This window comes from Sebastes fasciatus, chromosome 18 (assembly GCF_043250625.1).
Source record: "Sebastes fasciatus isolate fSebFas1 chromosome 18, fSebFas1.pri, whole genome shotgun sequence".
NCBI lineage: Eukaryota > Metazoa > Chordata > Actinopteri > Perciformes > Sebastidae > Sebastes > Sebastes fasciatus.
Window position 1 is genome coordinate 16355716 of NC_133812.1, and position 21831 is coordinate 16377546.

A 21831-nucleotide genomic window follows, 5' to 3' on the forward strand; every position below is an offset into this window, starting at 1 on the left:
CACGTCGGCCACCGTAGTTCTCCTACACACTTGGTACACAGGAGAAATTTCAGTTGTTTGCAATCTCCAACTTCAACGCTAGATGCCGCCAAATCCTACACACTGCACCTTTAAGTTACTGAGAAAGGATTAATTGATTCCATAATGTTTTACAGTGTAGAGCGGTAAAAAACGTACTTACTTTTTATTTAACCAGGCAATTCAATAAAGGACAAGTTCTTAATGCAAGTGAAAGCACAGTACTTAGTTTTCCACCATTGGAAATACATTGAATCATTTCCAGTTTCAAGTAAGCAGAAAACAACCCATCTCCTCAAATCTATGCCTGTTTGTCTGCGTCTCTGTCTCTGTGTGTGTTTACAGGCCAATTATAACAGCGTTACCCTCCTCCTGACCTCCCCTGAGGCAGCCGAATCTCCTCTGGTGTGAAAGGTCAGCGGGAGGTCAAGAGAGGTCGCCAGCGAAAGGCCCGCTCTAATGTGGAGAGCCGGCTGGGTGCCATGCCAAACATCCACGGTGGGGGTCAGAGGTTACGCAGATACATAAACCAGACAAAAGGGTGCCAACAGGTACAAGACGTGTGAATGTCCACTGTTGTAACAGGAGAGCGGACTGTTGCATTGGAGCTAAACTTATAACTGGGGACTAATGTGTGGTGAGAGAGGCACTTTAAAGCTACTTAAGCCTTGTATGTCACTTCATACCCTATAGACGCCGCTCTTTATGGTGTTCGGGGAAGTGCAGAAAGACTGAAACGCAGGTAACTGATCACTAATTACTCTTAATTGCCTCAGTCAGCTAGAAAAAGCTGTGTGTGTGAGAGTGTGTCTGTTAACCAACCGTAGTCGTAGAAGCTATTAAAAACTCATTAACCTGCGTTTTATTTGAAGCCCCCTGCCCCCGTCCATCATACCCCTAATGTATTTTCCGTGAGGCTTTTTTTTCTCTCCTTCAGATTTAATTTAGCTACTCTTTGATTTTACGACTCGCCTCTGTTATTGTAGGATATCTTCTCCTTTCCTTGTAATTTTATTTTATGACATGGAGTGAGTCGAGTACAATACGCCCCCCGGGGAGGACCACTTACCTCCACGCCAACAAATATAATTACCGCTGATCAGAGGAGCGAAAACAGACCGCCGCTTATCTGCCACAGCCCTTTTTTTTTTTTTTTTTTAGCAGTAGTCGCACTGGAGGATAATGGCTGTGGAAATCTAAAGAGGAAAAACGCAGAGACCTGCACCTGCACCCTGCATGTGGTAGACGGCTTGCTGCCACACTCCTTTGAAAAATGTTGAAATTCCTGTTGCTTTATTTATGGACAGGTAATCCATACATCCCAGAAATCATTGAAACCCATACTTACATTCGGCCGTCATTAAATCAGCAGTGGGTTGATTGTTTTTTTTTAACGGTCACTAGATCCTGACAGTACTACATGAGACCGGTAATCTGGAAAAAATCATGTGCCTCTGGTGTCCTCCGGTGCTCCTAATGGCATCAGGAAGATTTCACAGACCGGAGGAAAACAACCAATCAGAGCCGAGCTGGAGCTTGCTGTCTCTGAGCAGCTGTCAATCACTCGCGAACTCCGTCCAAACGGTCAAACTAGGCAGCGCTGATCAAATATGAATCAATATTCTGTAACTGGAGTGCTTGTTTCTCGCCTCAAATGTTTTCAGAAACATCTTGTAGTGTACTGTTTAGCTATAAAATGAGAAAGTTTGTGACCCTGCAGCCATGTTGAGATCAGTTGAGGATATCCCAAGCATCGCCCACCAGCCGGAGCACAGCCAATAGGAACGCTATCTCTCTGAAATGACCTGTGATTGGCCAAAGCCTCCCGTCACGCCTGAAAACAGAGCCATGAGGATTCAATTCAATTCAATTACAACTTTTATAACTGTTAACCTGTTATTCCCTCAAGCGTCTACATTTAGGGGGATCTATTGGCAGAAATGGAATATAATATTATTAATAGGTGTGTTTTCTTATGTCGATAATCGACTGAAAATATACATTTTTGTGTTTTCGTTATCTTAGAGTATTATATCTGCACATGGAGCGGGTAATCTTCATGGAACCGGCCGCCATGTTTCTACAGTAGCCCAGAACGAACAAACCAAACACTGGCTACCCTACACTGTGGGGCGGTATCGAGCAGAGTTGGCAAAATCTAAAAGTTGATCCACATGTCAGACTGATAGAATCAAACTAACTTGAATATATGCCGGATTTAGCCTATTGATGAAGCACACATTGTCAAAAAAGTATTCAAGTCATATTTACCAAAAGATGCAGGCTGCATTAAAAATTGTCACATTATTGAACGGAGTTTGGCGTGGATTTAACCTCGCCTTGAAACGCACTCAAAGCCCCTGTAGAGCCAGCTGTGACCGTGGCCTTGCAGTGAGTAAAATAGGCTAAGTTGCCGCCAGAAGTAAACAGCTAAAGTCCTTTCGTGTTTACCAAGTAAAGTCCTCTGCTCCATGTTGACAGGTGAGAGTTCATAGGAGCAAAGTTGGTCCCCTCCAATGGAGCTGCGAGCCTGACTGTGTAACCCCCAAGAAATGGTGAGTGTGTGTGAATATGTGTGTGTGTGTGTGTGTGTGTGTGTGTGTGTGTGTCAGACAGAGGGAGAGATAAACAGGGAGCGTTGCTGAGGGGGCTCTTTGACTTTGAGCGCATAAGCCCTTATTTCATGGTGCCATTGTTTGTTTTAAGGACGTCAGGCTTAATACAGTTCCAGGCGATTTCCCAACATGTCTGTCCGTCCAAGCACCTCCAAGGCGCTCTGCGTGCGCGTGTTTGTGCGCGTGCTCACATGTGTGCCGCGCGCCCTTCATTCCTGTCGACTTTAGCTATAACCTCCCTGTCATAGGCAGTGATATTACAAAATGTGTATGCTTTTCAAGGTTGTTCGTAAGACATGTTGAATTAACTCAGAATGTACTGCATCATTTTCTGCTAAAGAAATGTCAAATGTGTAGCTGATCTCCACAGCTAAGACTAATAACGATGTTTTGGAGTATATCTGTGGTTTTAATGAGTTTGACTGCAGCCATATTTCCCATCAGCCTCACTGAGCAGCATTCTTTTAATTGCCTATTATTTCCACGCATAAGACATGGAGCCTTATTTAATGTAGGGATGCACCGATCCAACTTTTTCAGTCCCGATAGCGATACCTGGGCTTTGGGTATCGGCCGATACCGGTGTTTGATTAATAATAAGCTGTATGCTTCACTGTGTGAAAGTGAATAGGATCATTCTTTTATGTGTAACGCAACATCAGGCTTGACTTAAACATTGTTTTCCTAACTTTGTAAAACAAAATGTAACAAAACAATACATAGATATAACAGAAATATTACAAGATTCTTATTTATTATTAAAATAATAAATCGTGCACCAGCAACTTGGTAAAAAAAATCTTCAAAATAAACAGGAATTACAATTCAGGTTCAAACCTTTTTAATGCAGCAACAAATTTGAATTAAAATTCCAGTATATAATGTCTATAGTATATAAACATAGAATTGAATAGATCGGCCCCATTGTCACCGATACCCGGTCCCGCTATTTGAGTCAGTATCGGCCCGATATCTGATCCGGTATCGGTATCAGTGCAACCATAATTTAATGTTCGAGCAAACTGTTTTTTTTATTAAATGTTGAAAACAGGATCTAGAAAAGTGTTGCAATGTTGCATTCTATCACGAGGAAAAGTAGAGGTGGTCTAGAGAGTTTATAAATGTAAATTCTAATATATTAGAATGATTGTGCATACTTCCATTTCGCACATTATTGTTATAGATTGTTCATCATTTGGTTACTCAGTGTTTGGTTTGTGCATGTTGTCATTGTTGACTGTCACGCTGTCTTTACATTCATACATTCACTTCTGCAACAATGGTCAATACCCATTCATGCAAATAAAGCATATTTGAATTTGAGAGTGTGTGTATAGTATGCAGTAGCCTATTGAATGGCTTGTATAAAACAAGCCAGAGAGGATGACCAACCTCTATCCCTCTCTCTCTCACACACATACACACACACACACACACACACACACACACACACACACACACTCGCCTCCATAATCACCACTAGGCTACTTGTAGCCTAGAAAGAGGGATGTGGGTCATCGGGGGCCACACTGTGCCAGCTATCACAGCCCTGGCATCCAAGGAGTAATATCACTAATAATAACATCTATGTAAATTCCTGTTATTTTACTACAGACGTCTCTTATATATATATAACTATCACGTTCAGGTCACACAGACTCCCTTTCTGCCTTGACAAACAGAAACATAATTCCCTCCAGCATCCTCATCTTTGGTGAAAGCTGAATACATTAAGTGGTGGACGTGAGGCCCAACAAGGACTTTAGAGGAGTCAGACGCCTACTCACTTATTACACTCGGACAAATCCTCCTCTCCTCTCCTCTCATCTCCTCTCCTATGTCCTGTCTCCTAAACCTTTTTATTCAGGGACCCGGAGACCTCTCCGGAACAAAACAGCTTTTAGTGCTACCATCTCTCTCTGCTTCTGTTTTCGCAAATAGCTCTCTCTCTCTCTCTCTCTCTCTCTCTCTCTCTCTCTGTGTCTCTCTCTCTCTCTCTCTCTCTCTCTCTCTCTCTCTCTCTCTCTCTCTCTCTCTCTCTCTCTCTCTCTCTTATTTTTTCTTAAAAAAAAAACTGTCTGTGAAAAGAAATGGAGCTGTTGTAGGAGCACATCAAGTCATTATCTGATTAAGGCCATTTTATAACCAACTGCTGCTCAAGAGATTGCTTCTCCTCCTCACAGAATAATATTCACTCTTTCAATAATAAACTTAAATTCAGGAGACAGTACAGTTTGCTTATATATTTGTTGATTTTCTGCTTTCAATTTGCACCAAAAAAAATAAGACAAAGAACCCTATAATAATAATAATAATCCTAATAATAAGAGTAATAGGCCTACTAATAATAGTGTAAGATTAGATTTATTTTTTGTAAAGATTTATTTTATACAGTATACATATGGTATTCTGCTCCTTCAGTTAGATCTGGAACTATATAATATGGCTCAGTTTACATGAGGTGAGTGATGATTAAGATTGGCGGAGTGATATGAAGTAAGAAGAGATGTGCCACCTTTTAGGTTATCGGTGTTAAATCGTCCTATATGCTGGAGTTGAGACATTAAAGAGTAGACCTACAGTAATTTAATTCAGTAACAAATAAGATTATAGTTAAGGCAGCGATAAGCCTGCCTTACAATAGTAGTAATGATAATAGTAATAATAACAATAATAATAATAATGGAAAGACAGTTGCCCTGTCTTTGATCCAAATTAATGCGCAGGAAAATAGGCCACTGTCTCTTCTCCACTCCTGCATACCATCACCGCTTGAGCGTACTTATTAGTACTTAATTGTGGTCAAAATGTGATAAAATGTACCTTTTATATCACCTCTGAGAGAAATATTCTCCCTCCTTCTGCATTTTGGTGCCCAACTCTAATAAATATGTCAATAAATGCAGCCATCATGAGTGCGCAGTCAGTGCCAGAGCGCATTATCAGTCTTGGGCATCGAGGTGTGTCGCACTGGACCCAAAAAGAGAGAGAGAGGAGAGGGGGGGAAATAAATCCACGGGTTGATCATCCACCTGGACTGGGCCGCGATAAGAGCAGCTCACTGTGTTTAACCGACACGTTTCCTCTACACCTCATCCGAGTCTTCCTTTTCCAAACACGCGTTTCTTTTAATGTCCCGGCCTGTTTTTCCAGCCTGTGTTGCGCACTAGAGGCACCCAGAGGAGCCGAGGCCAAATCAGACGCACAGTGAAGGGAGCAACACCTGCTTTGGAAAAAAGACACTCCAGACACTATAAACTTTGCTGACTTCGTTGCAATTCGTTCGTTTTCCAAAAAAAAACACTTGCTTTGCGACATGGAAAAAGAGACCTCGCCTTTTTCCCTTTTGGCACCTGACAGAGAGAGGCGCGTATGGAAAATAAGATTTCTAGTTAAGTGCTTTAGGATCCTGTTTTGTGCTGCAGAGGATTAAAAAAAAAAAAAGAAGATTCTGTGAGCAACAAATGAATCCAAAGTGAAAAAGCTGGAAAAACAGCAAAAAAAAAAAGCACGCTGATTCTGATAATAATAATAATAGTACATGACCAACTTTGTCCTTTCTGGCTTCAAAAAATTGACGAATACATGTTACTTTATTCACTATTGATGATAATATTATTTATAATAAGACTCTTTATACGTTCGTTATGAAATAAACGAGTCGACAATTTCTTGCTTAATACTTTTCTATAATTGCAGAAACGCAGGCTGAAGCAGATGGATGTGACCTGTTTTATCCAGAAATATCGGAAAAAAAAATTCTCCTAAGTAAAGATTAATTCCAATGGCACACATTTTTGTAATTATATTACTAAACTAATTTGTGCTGTACACCTGTTGTAAAGGTCGAAGGCTACAAAAATATTTGCAGAGCGCAAAAAAACAAACTGCAGTGTTAATAATTATAAATACCCCAATTTGTCGGAATGCAGCCAGTCATCATTTCATAAATCATAAAACAGTTTTTTTTCTGTTGGAGAGGATCAGATGTCAGTGTCCGCAGGGTTCAGCCGTATACAGGTGGGGGAAGTTTCAAAGGGAAAGAAAAAAAAATCTAATAATTCACTGAAAGATCTTTAGATTTGTGAACATAAAAGGTGGATTTTTGTTTTTATTTAGAATACTTAATAATATTTTTTTTGGATGACAGTGCACAGTCTTTACGCACGGGGTTCTATTCTAGAATAGAATGGAATAGAATAGAGACTTTATTGTCAGTGTTCTAGTGGCAGACTGCGGATCCGAGTGACAGACGTTTCATGGTGATATTCGGCTCTTAACTGAGCGCTTCACAAACAGATAGTTCAGCTCTTCCTCACATATATTGGCTTCTCTGGATAATCTGAATTCCAACGCAAAGCTCGGGAGCTTCTGCTGTGCCGCTTTTTGTTTGTTCATAAATCAGACTTTTGCTGCAACCAATGAGAAAACTCTGCTGCGTAAAAAATATCTCTACATGCCACTCTGAACCTCCTATTCCCAAGTGACCCACTACTATAGCTGCTGTTTATTCCCTTTAAGAAGTCTAAAATGTGCCCAAGTTTGCAGAAACAAATGTTTAAAATTGAACTCTGCGTCGTTATATTCAAACATATTAAAAAGATCAAATTACAAAGTTGGTAATCATTCAAAGTGACTGCAGCTTGAAGGAATGTTAATAGACTCTCATAAACATAATCGAAACATGCGTTAACACAAGTCGTTTGGATTGTAAAATATACTGTTAATTTTTAATTGTAGTGCCACAAGGAAGGCTGGAAGATTTGCATTAAAACGGTTAACAATTCACTTAATGCTTGCATTCATCTTAAAAAAGTTGTATTCTCAAATATGGTGAATAAACTCACCGGTTGTGCCAAATAAAGCTTAATATGAATTTTCTCAGTTATTGTGGTGAAATTGTTCTCATTCAGATTTTTTTCCCAAAAAGTATTGACACGTTATTCAAAGTATGTTGGAATCAAATTGACACTTAACCATTTATTATAGAAAATATCTTGAATATGAGAATAAATAACATAATATGTTGTCAAGGTGCGTAAAGTATTGACACGTTATTCAAAATATCTTGGACTCAAACTGTCACTTAACCATTTATTATAGAGAATATCTTGAATAAGAGAATAAATAACATAATAAGATGTGTGTTTATTGCTGTAAATGTCAAAGTGCGTAACGATTCTTACTCGCGCAGTTGGTGATTTGTGGAAGAAAAGAGATTAGTAAGAGTTGTATATCCTCTTTTTCTTTCTCCCCTCTCTTTCTCTCTCTCTCTCTCTCTCTCGCTCTCGCTCTCTCAAGTCCTCATTCTCTGGTCAAGTTCAGTGCGTCGTTTCTCCGGACCGGACGGACGCTTCTTATTGGTTAAAAGGTTGCGACAGTTACATCACGTCGCTCGGTGACGCGCGCACGTCTTCCTGTTTCCTTCAGCCTTCAGCGTCTTAAAGTGAATCTTTTTTAGTGGCGGAGGAAGCGCTCCAGCATCCACAGTCCTCCAGCTGCCATCCAGTGCGCCTCGGAGACACACACACTCACTCTCTCTCTCTCTCTCTCTCTCTCTCTTTCTCTCCTCTCTCTCTCTCTATGTCTCTCACTCTTTCAGTCACAGCAGAGGATAGAGGGAGACACCGACGCGCAAGAGCTCTTTTTTCATCTTTTCCTATTTTGTTCCTTTATTCCAGCTCTTCTTCTTCCTCCTCTGAGTTCTATCCACAGCATCCAGCGGTGCGCTCCTCTGCGTTTATTCTCTCTTTTTTTTGTGTTGTTGCAGTAGGAGTTCAGGTTGTCCCCCTCTTCATCTAAAAGGGTAAGTAACCTTGTCCTCGGATACCTCCCTCTCTTGTTCATGCCTGTTCTGATGCGCACGGTGGGCGGACAAAAAAATAAACAAATCCAACATGATGAGTTTATTCTAGTGATCAAGCAGCTAATCATATCTTATACCACAGTTATTTGTTTCGTTTCCCCTCATCCATCCATGATGATGTGTGGTTAAAGAGTTGCGTGTTGTTGTTGTTTTTGCGAGGATGATTTGCGGACTGGTATAGCCCAACCTTCCTCATCATCACAGCGGATGATCTTGAGTTGATTTGCAACTTTTTACAAGTAAGTTTTGGTTGGAGCGTGTGTTTTGAAAAGTTGATTTTATTTAGATGGAAACTGAGATTTAGTTGTTTGATCTCCGTGGATTTGCGGTTATACCTTATGTTGTCTTTGTCCTGTGGGGCTAAATCTTATTCTAACACCTCTTTTTATTGACACAAAATCCTCATCCAGGCTGTTATACAGGAGCTTGTCAGTCCTGTTTTGTAAAAATGTACTGTCTGTCTTCTGCGGCAGCACTTTTTGGAGGATTGTGCCGGTATATTGTTGTAAAGTTGGTCTCTCTTTGGTTTCGATATCTTAGTTTCACCAAATGCGCAAAAAACAGCCGGATCCTCTTTCTCTTTAATCATTTTATAGCGTAAATTTGCCAAAAACTTACAGTAACTGTGTACAATTTTAATTTAGACCATGTTTCACACCTGAATTTGTTATCTTTTTTTTAACTTTTTGTTATATCAGCCAAAAGGAAAATAACACACAATAGGTTTCAAGTGAAGAGCCAGTTTAAAGGTGACTTCAAGTGAACATCTACAAGTCGTTTGTTCATGTGTGTGTAGTTCATAGCTTGAAATTGTTGAAAGGTTTTGTTTTTTTTACGAGAGAGAAAGAGAGAGTGCGCATGGGCAATGGGAGACAGGTGCGGTGTCGGAAAAGACAGGTGCTGGTGACTATTTCAAGCTCATTGTTAAGATCCTGAGGCGATCAAGTCAAGGTTTTTTTTTTTTTTCTTGGGAGATGTATCACCTCTTGTCTGAACTGCTGGATGTGGCTGTCAAGACTTGGGCCAAAGCCATTTATCAAAGGGGGGCTTTTATTTTAGAGAAGTCACTTCAATAGGACAGTTTTTAACGGGGAAACATTTAACCAAACCTGTTTTTCATGTAAATTTGGATTTACACAGTATTGTCAGTTAAAAAAAATGTCAAAATGTTTTTCTTTTTAGAGTGAAAAACCTGTAATGCATGCCACTTGTGTGGCACATCACACTACATAGTGTCTAACAAAGCCAGCAGCAAAGTTGTGTGTGTGTGTGTGTGTGTGTGTACAGTGTCAATGTGTCTGTGAAGCTTAGTGACAAGAAATAAGCTGTTTTATTAAAAAATAATAATAATTTTCACATGCAGTGATAATGTAAAGATGATTCAATTTATTTTAATCGGAACAAGCGAATAATGAGTTAAAGTAAATGTTTTAAATCTCACTGGGCTTTTTTCTGCTGTTTGCACACTGAAACTGAGCCTTCAAATTAGACGTCTTTGACTTTGGTTTTTGTCTTAGAATATCGAGGCAAAATTACTTTTTTTTGTATTCAAAAATTCAAAATTTGTATAGCTACTTTGCAGCTCTATCTTAAGGTTTTGCCTAAATTGTGTGTAACGTTTGCAACCTGTAAAATTAAAGTCAAAGAAAGATGTATTTGTTCTATTTTATTATGTTTTACTGAGACACTGTGAGACTTATTAAAGGCTCCTGAAGAGCGTAAAAAAGAAAAATGTAAATTGTTGCACCGCTTTTATGCTTTTAAGAAAACTAATTTAAACATTTACAAACCTCAGAATTTTTTAAAGATTAAAAAGCCTCTGATAATATCACTACATTTGAGATTGGATGCATCTGTTGTGGCTTTGACTAAGACACTGCCACTGCTGCTTACATAGCAGTATTGATGCAGGCCTGTACTGACAAAACGTTTTGCTTTCAGAGGGGCATTAGGGTTTTTGTAAGAGCGCTTTAAGTTGCTCCTTGCCAGAGTTGACCCTTGTGACCTATTCATTTGAGCAGAATTAACTGCCCCTGCCAGATGAAAAGACAAACAAAAAACACAGAAGTGAGCTCACGCTGGCACGAAAATCAATAGGCCTATTTTGTGTTTCTTTTATGTGTCACTCTCCCCGTTGCTTAAGATATGATGGCCATATTGATCAATGTGAGCACAGGACTTGCATTTTAAAATTACGCAATGTGTAAACACGGTTTGAAATGAGAATATTTTGTCGAATTGACCAAACGATCGCTCACTTACGTAATAGGATTTAGTAAACGGTGTACAACTAATGTGCCTCCCCTTATATACCACTTTTTATTTTTTATATACTCTTAACCCTATTTCTTTTTATTTTATTTTGTGAGTTAATAGCTCCTATGTCGGCTCACGCCGCACAAAAATGGAAATGAGGACAAGTACTTAAGTAATTATCATAATTTTATGCAGCTTTGTGTTCCGTGGGAACTGGTTCAGTGTCGCGCGGCGTGTAGCAGGGGACAGGATAAAATGTAGGACTTTGCCCTGGAATGTCGAGCCAAGGCCTAATTCTGACCCCATCTTGCCTGTTCCCTTTACCCCTCTGTCACTCGTCCTTACTGCCTATATGTAATCATGGATGTGACCGTCCTTTTAGAAACATATTAGGGAGGGATTGTCTGCTGGCTTGAGACAGAAGTCTCCACTTTATATCCATAATGTTGGCTAATGCAATTCTCTAGAGGTTGATGGATTTTAATTGTTTCAGTCTCAAAAACTTTCTGTAATTGAAGTGGACGTTTCCTGTCTGAGACTTAGATTCTGAAAATATTTTTCACTTTGTCGAGTCATTTATCTGGGCATTTGTGTCCACAGGCACTCAGAGGATTTGATCCTAGAGGACTGTCTTTTCGGGATATGGCCCATTAGCAGCAGCCCGTGATGCCGGACCATGACAGCGACTCCCTCCTGAACAGACAGACCAAGCGAAGACGTGTGGACATTGGTGTTAAGAGGACCGTGGGCAGCACAGCCTCCTCCGCAGCGGCAGCCACAACAACAACCACTGATAACATTGCCCGCGCCAAAGCAGCCATTTTCAGTGCCATGAACTCTCTGAGCTCCCACTCTCACCACGGATCAGACACCGACTCCATGGAGTGCTCTGTAGTGCAGCCACATGGTGGACCTGGCGTCGTGTCAGCCGGCGACAGCGAGTCCAAGTCCAATGTACTCCGAAAGCTACTGAAGAGGGCCAACTCTTACGAGGACACCATGATGCCCTTCCCTGGCACCACCATTATCTCCCAGCTTCTCAAGAATAACATGGCTAAAAATGGAGGAGGACACGAGAGGGGAGAACGAGGGGATAGAATTGATAGAGGTGATAGAGGTGATAGAGGTGATAGAGGTGATAGAGGGGATAGAGGGGATAGAGTGGATGTCGGCTTCCCCGGATCAGGGCTCTCCAATGCAAGTTCCGATGCTCCCCAGGAGGACGCCTGCAGTAACTCCTCCCATGACAGCACCCCTCAAGAGTGCTTGTCCCCCTTTGGTCGTCCTCCTGGCCTGGCCGCCTTTGACATTGAACGTCTCAATGATGAACACCTGCGTGCCAAGCGAGCCCGCGTAGAGAACATTATACGTGGCATGAGCCACTCACCCAGCGTGGTAGTACCTGCTGCTTCCCGTCACGAGCGCGACCGTGACCATGACATGGATGGAGACCGGGAGATGGATCTAGACTGCCCACCCCCTCAGTCTCAGCAGCAGGCCCCCAGCAGCCCACGGGGAGGCGAGGTGTGCAGCAGTAGCAGCCGAGAGAACAAGCGTAAGCAGCGTCTGCCTCAGCAGCAACAACAGAGCTTCACCCAGCTGGTGTGCCAGAGGAAGGAACAGAAGCAAGAAGAGCGACGGCAACTGAAGCTGCAGCTGGAGGACATGCAGAAGCAGCTACGCCAGCTGCAGGAGAAGTTCTTTCAGATTTACGACTCAACCGATGACTCGGAACACAACGACCTCCACAATGAACTCCACAACGACATAGGAAACTTGTCCGAGGACAGCCCAGCTAGGTCTGACACGGGCGGCGACGACCGGGGTGGAGATGACTTGCGCTCTGACAATGAGATGTCTGACTTGGACCCGGGCCACTTCCTGGACAGGGCGCGGGCATTGCTTCAGGAGCAGGCCTTGCTGGCAGGCCGAGAGAAATCAAGAAGAGAGGGGCTCAGTCGGAGCAAAGGACCGGGAGGTCCAGGCTCCTCCATGCATGCTGAAGGGAAACAGCTGGCAGAAACACTGAAGCAGGAACTCAATTCAGCCATGACCCAGGTGGTGGACACAGTGGTTAAGGTGTTCGCCAAACCTCCACGCCCTACACCCCAGCAGGCCTTCCCATCGCTTTCCATACCTCCTGAAAGATTTCCCACCACTGTCAACGGAGACAACCCTAACTTCCACACAGCCAACCAGAGGCTGCAGTGCTTCGGCGACGTCATCATTCCCAATCCACTAGACTCCTTCGCCAGCATGCCCGGGATGCCCGGCTCCACCACTGACCAAACCGAGGCGATACCCTTAGTCGTGAGGAAGACACCCAGTGAGCATCACCACCACCACCACCAGTCCTCAGCTGTGGGCGCCCATGGCGGGCACCACCACCCCGTCCTTCACCCCTCCTCGCTCTCTGCCTCCATGGGCTTCAGCCCCCCATCCTTTAGACACCCCTTTCCGCTGCCTCTCATGGGCTACCCTTTCCAGAGTCCCCTTGATGGGCCCACAGGTGGCTACCCAGGCAAGGACCGTTCCTCTCCAGACTCCATGGACCTGTCCCGGGAGACCACCAGCCTGAGGACCAAGATGGCATCGGGTCACCACCACCACCACCTTGGGCACCACCATCGCTCTTGTTCATCACCAGCGCACCCTGGCAGTACAGCCGGGGGACTCTCCCTGTCCCTCATCAAGTCTGAGTGCAGTGACCTCCAGGACATGGCTGACATCTCACCCTACTCAGGCAGCAATGTATCCTTTAAAACAAAATCTGAGTAGTTTGTGTGTGTGTGAGAGTAGTAATGAGAATAATACGTGAATGTGTATGACCCTGATGTTTTATGTACGTGGTCCAGTTCAGACCAGCTCATGCCTGTGTAAGCCAGATACAAAATCTGATTTCAGGTGGTGATTCCCTGCAGACACAGGTGCGAAACATCGCATCTGAACCACAAAGAGTTAAAAAATCAAATCTTTTTTAGCCTGTTTGAAACTAGCCTAAGAAACTGAGAAATTGTTGATGAATCACTTTTCCTCCCACTGCTGTTCTCTTCTCCATTGTACTGCATTGTTGTATTTATTTTTACACTCATACCTCTTCCTTCTCACAGCGCCGCGCAGCCTTTTCTTCCATCTTCAATCCTAAGTGCTTTAAAAGCTCTCTTGTCACATATCACTTACTCACGAAGATTAGGTCCCCACGACATTTACTGCCCCAATTCCTTTTTATAAAAATGGCCTGAAAGAACAAGGAGGGAGATAGCGTCGCGAAACTTGGCACACAATGGTGTTATATAGCCTCCCTTATAGTTTAACCCCGGTGTGCCCCAATCATGCCCTACGGATAAAGAGGCTATCCCCTATGGGAGGCTCAAATTGAGTCCCCCGGGGTCTCGGGACTAATAGCTTAAACAGATACGGTCAGTCCTGTCTCTGTTTCCCTTATACCTCCTTAGTTCCTAAGTATTCAACACCCCTTAACCCTTATGAAAGTTTGATTCGCGTCACACCGGTTGTCCTTAGAAAGCTTTGTCTTCAAGTCATTAACATTCATTACACGCTTAAGAAATTAATCCAACAGTTTGTTTTTTTACCTGTTGGGGCTTTATTAGTTAAGTGAATTTGTATATTTAACACTTCAGATGCCTTGTTTTTGCTATTGTACCTGAGTGCCTAGCCTTTTTCCTAGTGTGTGTGTTCGGTGTGTGTGTGTGTGTGTGTGTGTGTGTGTGTCTTTGTGTGTGCATGTCACAAAAGGTTCGCCTGAGGACTCAGTAAAGATGTATATTTATGATTGCTTGTGTTTTCTCTTGTGTTCCTCTTATCATCCATCGCTGTTGTAAAAAGCCCACAATCATTGTCGTTTCTTTTCCCTTTTTTTCATTTCATAAAGATCTGTCAACAGCCCGGGGGGCCCTTCGGCTGTTGCTTGGCAGCCAAATACTTCTTTTTTTGTTTTCCCTCCCTGCGAACCCCCCCCTCCTCCTCCCTGTCTTTTCTTTGAAGCAGACGTTAACAGGTGTTTGCAGCGAGCTGTTTATCTTTCATTACCTCGCCTTGTCTTGTCTTCTGACCCAAGGGTGAACGCTTTCCAGAGATCCATAATCCTTTGCTTCTACGGGCTCCCGATGGAAGGATGAAAAGAGAAAAGGGAGAGAGAGACATACAGAGACTGAGAGAAAGTAGAAAACAATCAAACAATAACCACATATGCCAGATGCTGTGGCTTTCATTGTAGCATTTATAAATGCAGGGCATTAACAGATGTAGTCCCCTAAATACAAAGAATAGGCAGAATGTCCACATCTTTTTTCATCTTTTATTTTTGATTTTCTCACATTTAGGAACAAAGTTTGGCGTTATATACAAGATATAGTTTTGTATATATTTTATTATAATTAATATGACATTTGTGACTTACTTACATTTGTACTCTCTCTGTTTGTTCCATTGATGTAGGATTTTTTTTTAAATAATTTTGTAGCTTTCTTTTTTTTTGTTTGGAGCCTCAGAAGCCAGAGACAGCTTGTCAGACATTTTGCGAGGTGTGTTCAAGTTCACCAGCTCTCCGCAGCGTTGCGGAGCAGATGGCTGCTATCAATTTCCTCATTTGTTCTCAGTCCGACTCCAAATATTCTTGTCCTTACACCTGGAATTAGGAAATGGAGCAGCCATTTCCCTCTCATGACTTTGGGTTTTGGGGCTGTGTCGTGAGAATGATGATGTCTTGTCAGATGTGGCAGGCGAACAGTGGGCCAGCTGGTATGAGTGCACCATCATGACAAAATAATAGCCTTGCACGCCACCCCTAAGTCCAATCACAATTACATTTGCAAGCTGTGAGTGAATTGGAGATGAAAATGCCTCATCAGGAGATATGAAGCTTCTTAATTGTCGTCTGAAGGGAGGTGATATTGTGTTTATGGCTGGAGAGGTAAAACCTCGACGTCTTTGTTTTAAAATCATTTCTAATTTCAGTGATAAGGGGAAAGCGATGCTAATCCTAATTGAAAAAGCAAAAACAAATTAATCTAAGTGTAAGTGCGCAGCTTTCACCGCAAACAAATCCCACCTTGCCTTACTGAGAAAGAGCTCTCTTTTTCTGTCTCTCTCTCGCTCCCTCTCTCTCTCTCTGTCTGAGGATCCATTGTATCCCCTCCACTTGGAGCAGATGGTGTGGTGTGGAGAGTGAAGTGCTGCTCTTTTGGCCAGGCCTGACAGAGTAACACCAGTCTGCCAGGGTTTCCCCCACAAGACCCTCGCTGCGTACAACCAACTCTCCCTCTTTCCCTCTCTCTCTCTCTCTCTCTCTCTCTCTCTCGCTGAATCAGACAAAGTAGACAGGGTTTTTAAGGAGCCAACCCAGTGTGGTTCAGTATTTGCTGGCTTTGCCATGTAACCCTGAGGCCAAGGGCAATCCAATCTAGCAGCTGATGCCTTCTTCCCACTCTATAGTTACAGCTACATCTGGACACTTGACTGATTTTAACGATCACAGCCACCCCTGTAGATCATAAATAACGCCGAGCAATGTATTTTATCCACTCGAGTGTAAACAGTCTTCATGAAAACTTGGGGCTGCGTCTTCTGTGTAATTTAAAGCCCCTGTCTTGCTTCAGCGTGATGAAAACCCTTGTTGAAACAGCCCGGGGTTTTAACATGCAGCCCACCCCCCCCCACCCCCCCATCCCCGTTCCCTTTTCAATGTCTTATCCTCCAGATTGATATTATCAGATGCATTATACGGCCGTTAATTCACCATGGAAATGGCTTGGGCCGTTCGGTGGCGCAGATGTGTTTCAGTCCCCCCCATCACTGGCTGAGTCCAAAGCCTCAGAGCCCCTCTTCTCCTTCTCCTCCTCCTTCTTTTGCTCCTCCAAGGGTTTGGCAGCGGCAGCGAGGCTGGGGGGTAGGGGTGGAGCAGAGGGAGGAGGAGGGGGATGTAATTGAAGGTTGGAACCACACTATCCCTCAAGGTGCCCCCACCAGCCCATCTCCATCCTCTCTGCTGTTCAATCCAGGCGATCCATTAGGAAAACAAGGCCTCTGACATCTGAATGTGGCCCTATGCGAGTGGGAGAAGGTTTTTCCTCGTTGTTTGGGACTTTCTCCTAGACCTTGTTTTGTCACTGATATGACGCCAATATCAGACAGTCATATTCAAGCTTGGCATGCGTTGTCGCCAAGCCATTAGGCCTTCTTGCCCGTCACTGGCGTTAACTGCTGTCTTTGTCTGTGATATGCAAATGTCTCCTTTTTTCTTCTTCCTTTTTTTTTTGGGAGGAGGTTAGCGCGGGGTGTAGGCAAAGGCGTTCGCTTGCTTTGACTGTGAAATGAGCCTCCTTATGTAAAAGCATCGGCTGTAGTGCTGGCCAGCGTTTTATTTACCGTGACGCTCTCACACCTGATACGGACGATGCTAATTGCAAGCAAATGGTTTTGCTTTGGTGCACTGTCTTCAGCCCCCTCCCACCTACCCGTCCCTCCCTCCAGCAGCCCTGCACTCATGCCTGAAAGGAAATTTGGTTACCCATCACCCAAATGGTGAATTCTTGCCAATCTTACAGCCAATTATCAGCACGTACATGTTGTATTTGTGATCAATATAAGTAGCTACATTTGCTTGATCTTGTTGTTTCCCTCCAAACAATTGTTAATGTCCTTAACGGCAGCTACTTCCAGATCCAAGAGGGTCTCTCTCCCAATCATCTGAAGAAGGCCAAGCTCATGTTTTTCTACACCCGCTACCCAAGCTCTAATATGCTCAAGATGTTCTTCTCTGATGTCAAGGTAAGTCTGATCATGCCCTTTTTTTTAGTTTACAACCTTTGCCAATATCTTCCTTTTTAATTTTGGTACACATTTCTGTCTACGTTTGGCTATTTTCATTTGTTGTACCTTCATGCTGCGTGTAACAAGTGTAAAGATGGACAACACGTTTTTTTTCTTTTGCCTAATTTCTTACTTTTACATTTGTCGGCGCGCCTGCTTTTAAAAGGGGGACGTTTGATTCATTAATTGTGATGTGCCAGCTTCAGTTGAAGCGTCTGCTTGTCTATTTCGAAACGAGGCCCCTCTCGCTCGCTAAGTTATGGTTTTATGCAAAAGATGAAAGAAGAGGAAGTTGAATGGGTTTACATGAGGGAGCCGGAGAGAGCCGATGAGTATTAGCGGGATGAGTAATGGAGGGGTGGAGAGGGCAGAGAGGAGGATGGAGCCTGGAGACGGAGGAGTGGTTATCTGAGCAGGTGTAGGGAGGATGGTTTGATAATAGAGGGAGGGGAGAAGAAAAAAGAGTCGGTTTGGGGGAACATGGCAAGGATGAGCGTTGGCTCTACTGGGAGTTTAATGAAGGAAATTTGGAAAACAAAGCACAGTATGCAGGCTGCACAAAAACAACAAGAACAACAACACAATGGCCGTTGTAGTGTGTGCCGCGGCCGAGCTTGTTCGTGCTGTTGTTGTTTTGTGTGCGTGCCCCTCTCGGACCATACGGAGGGGTAAACACTGTGACATATCCAGGCCATCTTATTCAAATCAGAAGATAAAGGTCCCCCTTTTTTTCCCAGCTGCCCCCTCGCCACCAACCATGACTAGCGGTGTCACAGGGTTTTCTCTCAACGCATCATTGGTCAGGTTGTTGGCAAAGCGGGTAAGCACCTGTAAACGTCGACTCGTTACAAAACTCCTCAATATTAAAGCATCCCACTGATTTGATATCGATGTTATTTGCCGTTGAACAATCGCAGCGACAATTAAGATTTGAACCACTTAGTTTCACTGACTAATCGCTCCCGGGGAGGCGGCCTCTTCTTGGTGACCTCATCAGATACTTAAACAAGGTCAAGATAGTTAAGGGGATTATGAGTCACAATTGTTTGTTTTCAGTGGAGGACAATGGACTCAAGCTGTAAATTAGTAGACATGTATGGGAATGAGACTGACTATCTAATTAGATGCAGCCAGCGCGGCCTCTTAGCGAGTGGCTGTCCTCAGACAAAAGTCTTGAAGGCTAATCAGGTTCTCGACTAATCAGGTCTTGACTGTCAAGAATCTAATGAACGTGGGAAGTGGGCTGCCCTAACAACCGGGGGGACGCCGTGGCTGTTGTTCCCCTTCATTAAGCTCCTTTTAAGACTGTTTTTTTTTTTTGACTTTTGGTGTTTGTGAAATGTTTTGACAGATGCCATGTTCCTCAGCCTATAGTATCATCTTGCTAGCTTTAAGACGTCTCATTGTGATTGCAGATGTTGTTTTGATTATTATAACAGATTAATGCACAGATTAAATAAAGATATTCAGTCAATTCATAAAGTCAGCAAAGGTTATTGCCTTTTGTAAAGAGATAGCGTGTGTACTGTATATTCATTATAGGCTTGTTTGGACCTTCATGTATTGTAGATATACACACTCACACCTTGCTTTCTTTATCTATCTCTCTGTGGCTCTTTTAGCGACAAGCTTCACTATTTGGGCCAGTCATGTGCTGTGGAGTAGCGGAGGTCAGGAGGGTTTTCCCTTTTCTATATGTCATTCCTTCTCTTTTCTTTTTTTTCGCTGATGGTGTGGCATGGTATGTGTGCCTCGGCGGGGCCGGGGAGAAAGAAAAGCCAGCCGCTGGATTTGAGTCGCCTGCAGTAACAAAAGCCCGCTTTCCAGGGCCCGCTTTTTGTGTGCAGTCAGCCAATAGGCAGCCGGAGATTATCTCCCACAATTCACCCCTGCGAAAACAGGAAACGTTGGAAAGCCCTGATGACTGTGAAGGGGCTTACGAGAGAGAGAGAGAGAGAGAGAGAGAGGGAGAGGGAGAAAGAGAGGGAGAGAGGGAGGCCCGTACAGGCTTCTCTGTCTTTCTGCTCTCCTCGCCGGTTGTTCTGGACGTAGCTTAGCACTCTGAGGTCATCTGTGTGCTTTCTGCTCCAACGCTGACCACCGTGTCAGAGAAAGTGTTGGCGAGAGACACACTTTTGGCTTTTCAGCCAAACGTCGTCATCCTAAACCACAAGACAGAACTTTAATTTCATGCTACATATTAATAAATTAGCCGAAGTATGGGACCGACGGTCAAAGCGCCGGAATACCGTTGGCAGGCGACTGATATAGTTTAGACCAAGGATACTTGAGTGTTTTCCTATTCTGGACTTAAGTATGCGCCTGTGCATGAGCAGAACATATGTGTGTGTGTGTGTGTGTGTGTGTGTCACTTTCTATCTTGTGCTGTTAGCACTAAGCGCTGACCTTTCACAGGCTCTTGAGTGTGAGTGTGAGAAACACGCTCTCGCTGTCTCTCTCTCATCTGCCTCTCAGCCAGGCGCACACACACACACACACACACACACACCCTTATACACACTTCTAATGCGCAAACACACATTTTTCTCGCTGCATCTCATGTCTGTGCTGGCTGACCCCTGCCAGCTCTGATTAAGGAGCCGCAATGATGCGCTCCTTTGAACCGATTCCCTCCTTTTTACGCTGAACACACTCATCTTTAGCCGCTATCAGGGGGTCTCTGTCCCCCCACCAGCAACTTAATGAACCAAGACTGCTGGAAGCTGTAGGGGGGAACTTGCCAAAATTGAGTCCCTGAGTGTGTTGGGTTGCAGCTGATGCAGATATAATGTAATTTAGTGTATTTAACTGCATGCACAGTAAATATTGTATCTGTTGTGTGCTGTGTGCTGTGTAATAGAGCCACAGTTCAGCTCAGTCACACAGGCCCTAATACATCTTCTCCGGAGCTGTCCGTATAATAAAGTAATCCTTGTCCAAATGACAAATCTATCCGTCACTCTGCTGCGGTGACACCAAAGGTCTCCTGCATGAGCGATGGCAACTCTTTCCCTGACTTTAATCTCAGTATGTAGCGCTCAATCTCGCACGCGCTCCCATGCATGTACGCACACATGCTTCGACGCCAATTCACTAAATGTCTCAGACTCACACCCAGTGAGACTTGTTCTGATCTTGCACACGAGGAAAGGGTTTTATTTTACACTGACAACTTGGATGTTTTTGTGCTCTGTCACACTCCTGACTGTCTGCTACATTGTGTGGGTTTAAGAATAGCCCCGTGCGGACGGTGTATTTGTAAGTGTCAGTAGTTTGTTTGTTTGACACTGCGATGTCACGACCCCAGCTTGCTGACTGCTCACGTTCCGACCCCCCACCCCCCTCCACCAGCGAAACGCCATTGTCTGACGGCGCTGACCTGCACCCGTCCTCCTCTCCTCCCTCCCTCATTTCCCCATTTATGCTCACCCTGCACTTTAGGACAGCCACCATGCTCCCCCCCCCCCCCTACATACACCCTCCCAAACCCCTGCCAAACAATGTCAAGCGGACTTATTCTTTTCCACTCCGCCATTATGTCATCTGCTGATCATTCCAGAAAGGCACGGCCCCTCTCCTTTCTAGCCCCGTCCCACCTTGGTCCGACTCTTTCCTGATTCGCCAACTTTCCTGCCACATCTCTCTGTTCCGCTGCCTCGCCCTCCCATCTTCGTGTGCTTGCGTGTGTTTGACTGCCATGCCAGATCGCGAAGAGTGCGTGTTTGTGCGTGTCTGTGTGTTGTCGAACAATAGCCGGAGCCTAATCTCCATGTCAAAACCGCTCTGCCTCCCCAGCGAGCAGTCCGCTCAGCGTTTAGTAGCGTTTTGTCCCCCCATTCTTCCAGCACCACAAAAAGAGCAGAGGGGAGGGAGGAGTGAAGGCCTCTGTGTGGGTGATGGTTAGGGCTATCAAGCTTTCACTGGCTAAGATTTTTTAATTTATGAGATGTCATTTCTGAGGAAAGAAGTAAAGATGTTATTTGTATGTTTTCAGGGGGTTGACGAGAGCTTTCAGCGGGGCATTTTAGGGTGACTGAGCTCGGCAGCTATCCCGAGCCCCTGAGGTCCTTATCTAGTGGTTTGGATGTTTAGACAGTGTGTTTTCACTGCTGAGACCAGGCGGAAAAAGAGCCGGGACCAGCCGAGGCTCTTAATAGGTTTACCTCGCCCTATTGAATCCAGCCGAGCGGCACAGATCAGATAGCCACAGCCTTCTCCCTCCGCAGCGCTTATCGTCTCTGTCTT

The 21831-nt window shown here is 44.0% G+C and overlaps 1 protein-coding gene and 1 long non-coding RNA gene across 4 annotated transcripts in view; both read left to right on the top strand.

The window, feature by feature from the left end:
• Positions 1–428: 428 nt before the first annotated feature.
• LOC141756294 (uncharacterized) lies at positions 429–3144 on the top strand. Its single transcript, XR_012591436.1, has 3 exons — positions 429–569; positions 712–760; positions 2500–3144. It is a non-coding gene; the product is annotated as an uncharacterized LOC141756294 (long non-coding RNA).
• Positions 3145–6255: 3111 nt separating this feature from the next.
• Positions 6256–21831, top strand: part of LOC141755772 (prospero homeobox protein 1-like) — a 34911-nt gene continuing 19335 nt past the window's right edge. The window contains exons 1-4 of one of the 3 annotated variants that reach the window (XM_074614967.1): positions 6256–8439; positions 11356–13506; positions 17437–17544; positions 19209–19256. In XM_074614967.1, coding sequence (XP_074471068.1) covers positions 11422–13506; positions 17437–17544; positions 19209–19256 — 2241 coding nt within the window. In that variant the 5' untranslated portion in view covers positions 6256–8439; positions 11356–11421. Of the gene's footprint in view, positions 8440–8499; positions 8739–11355; positions 13507–17436; positions 17545–19208; positions 19257–21831 lie in introns of those variants that run through there. The other 2 variants (XM_074614968.1, XM_074614969.1) reach the window with 2 other exon arrangements.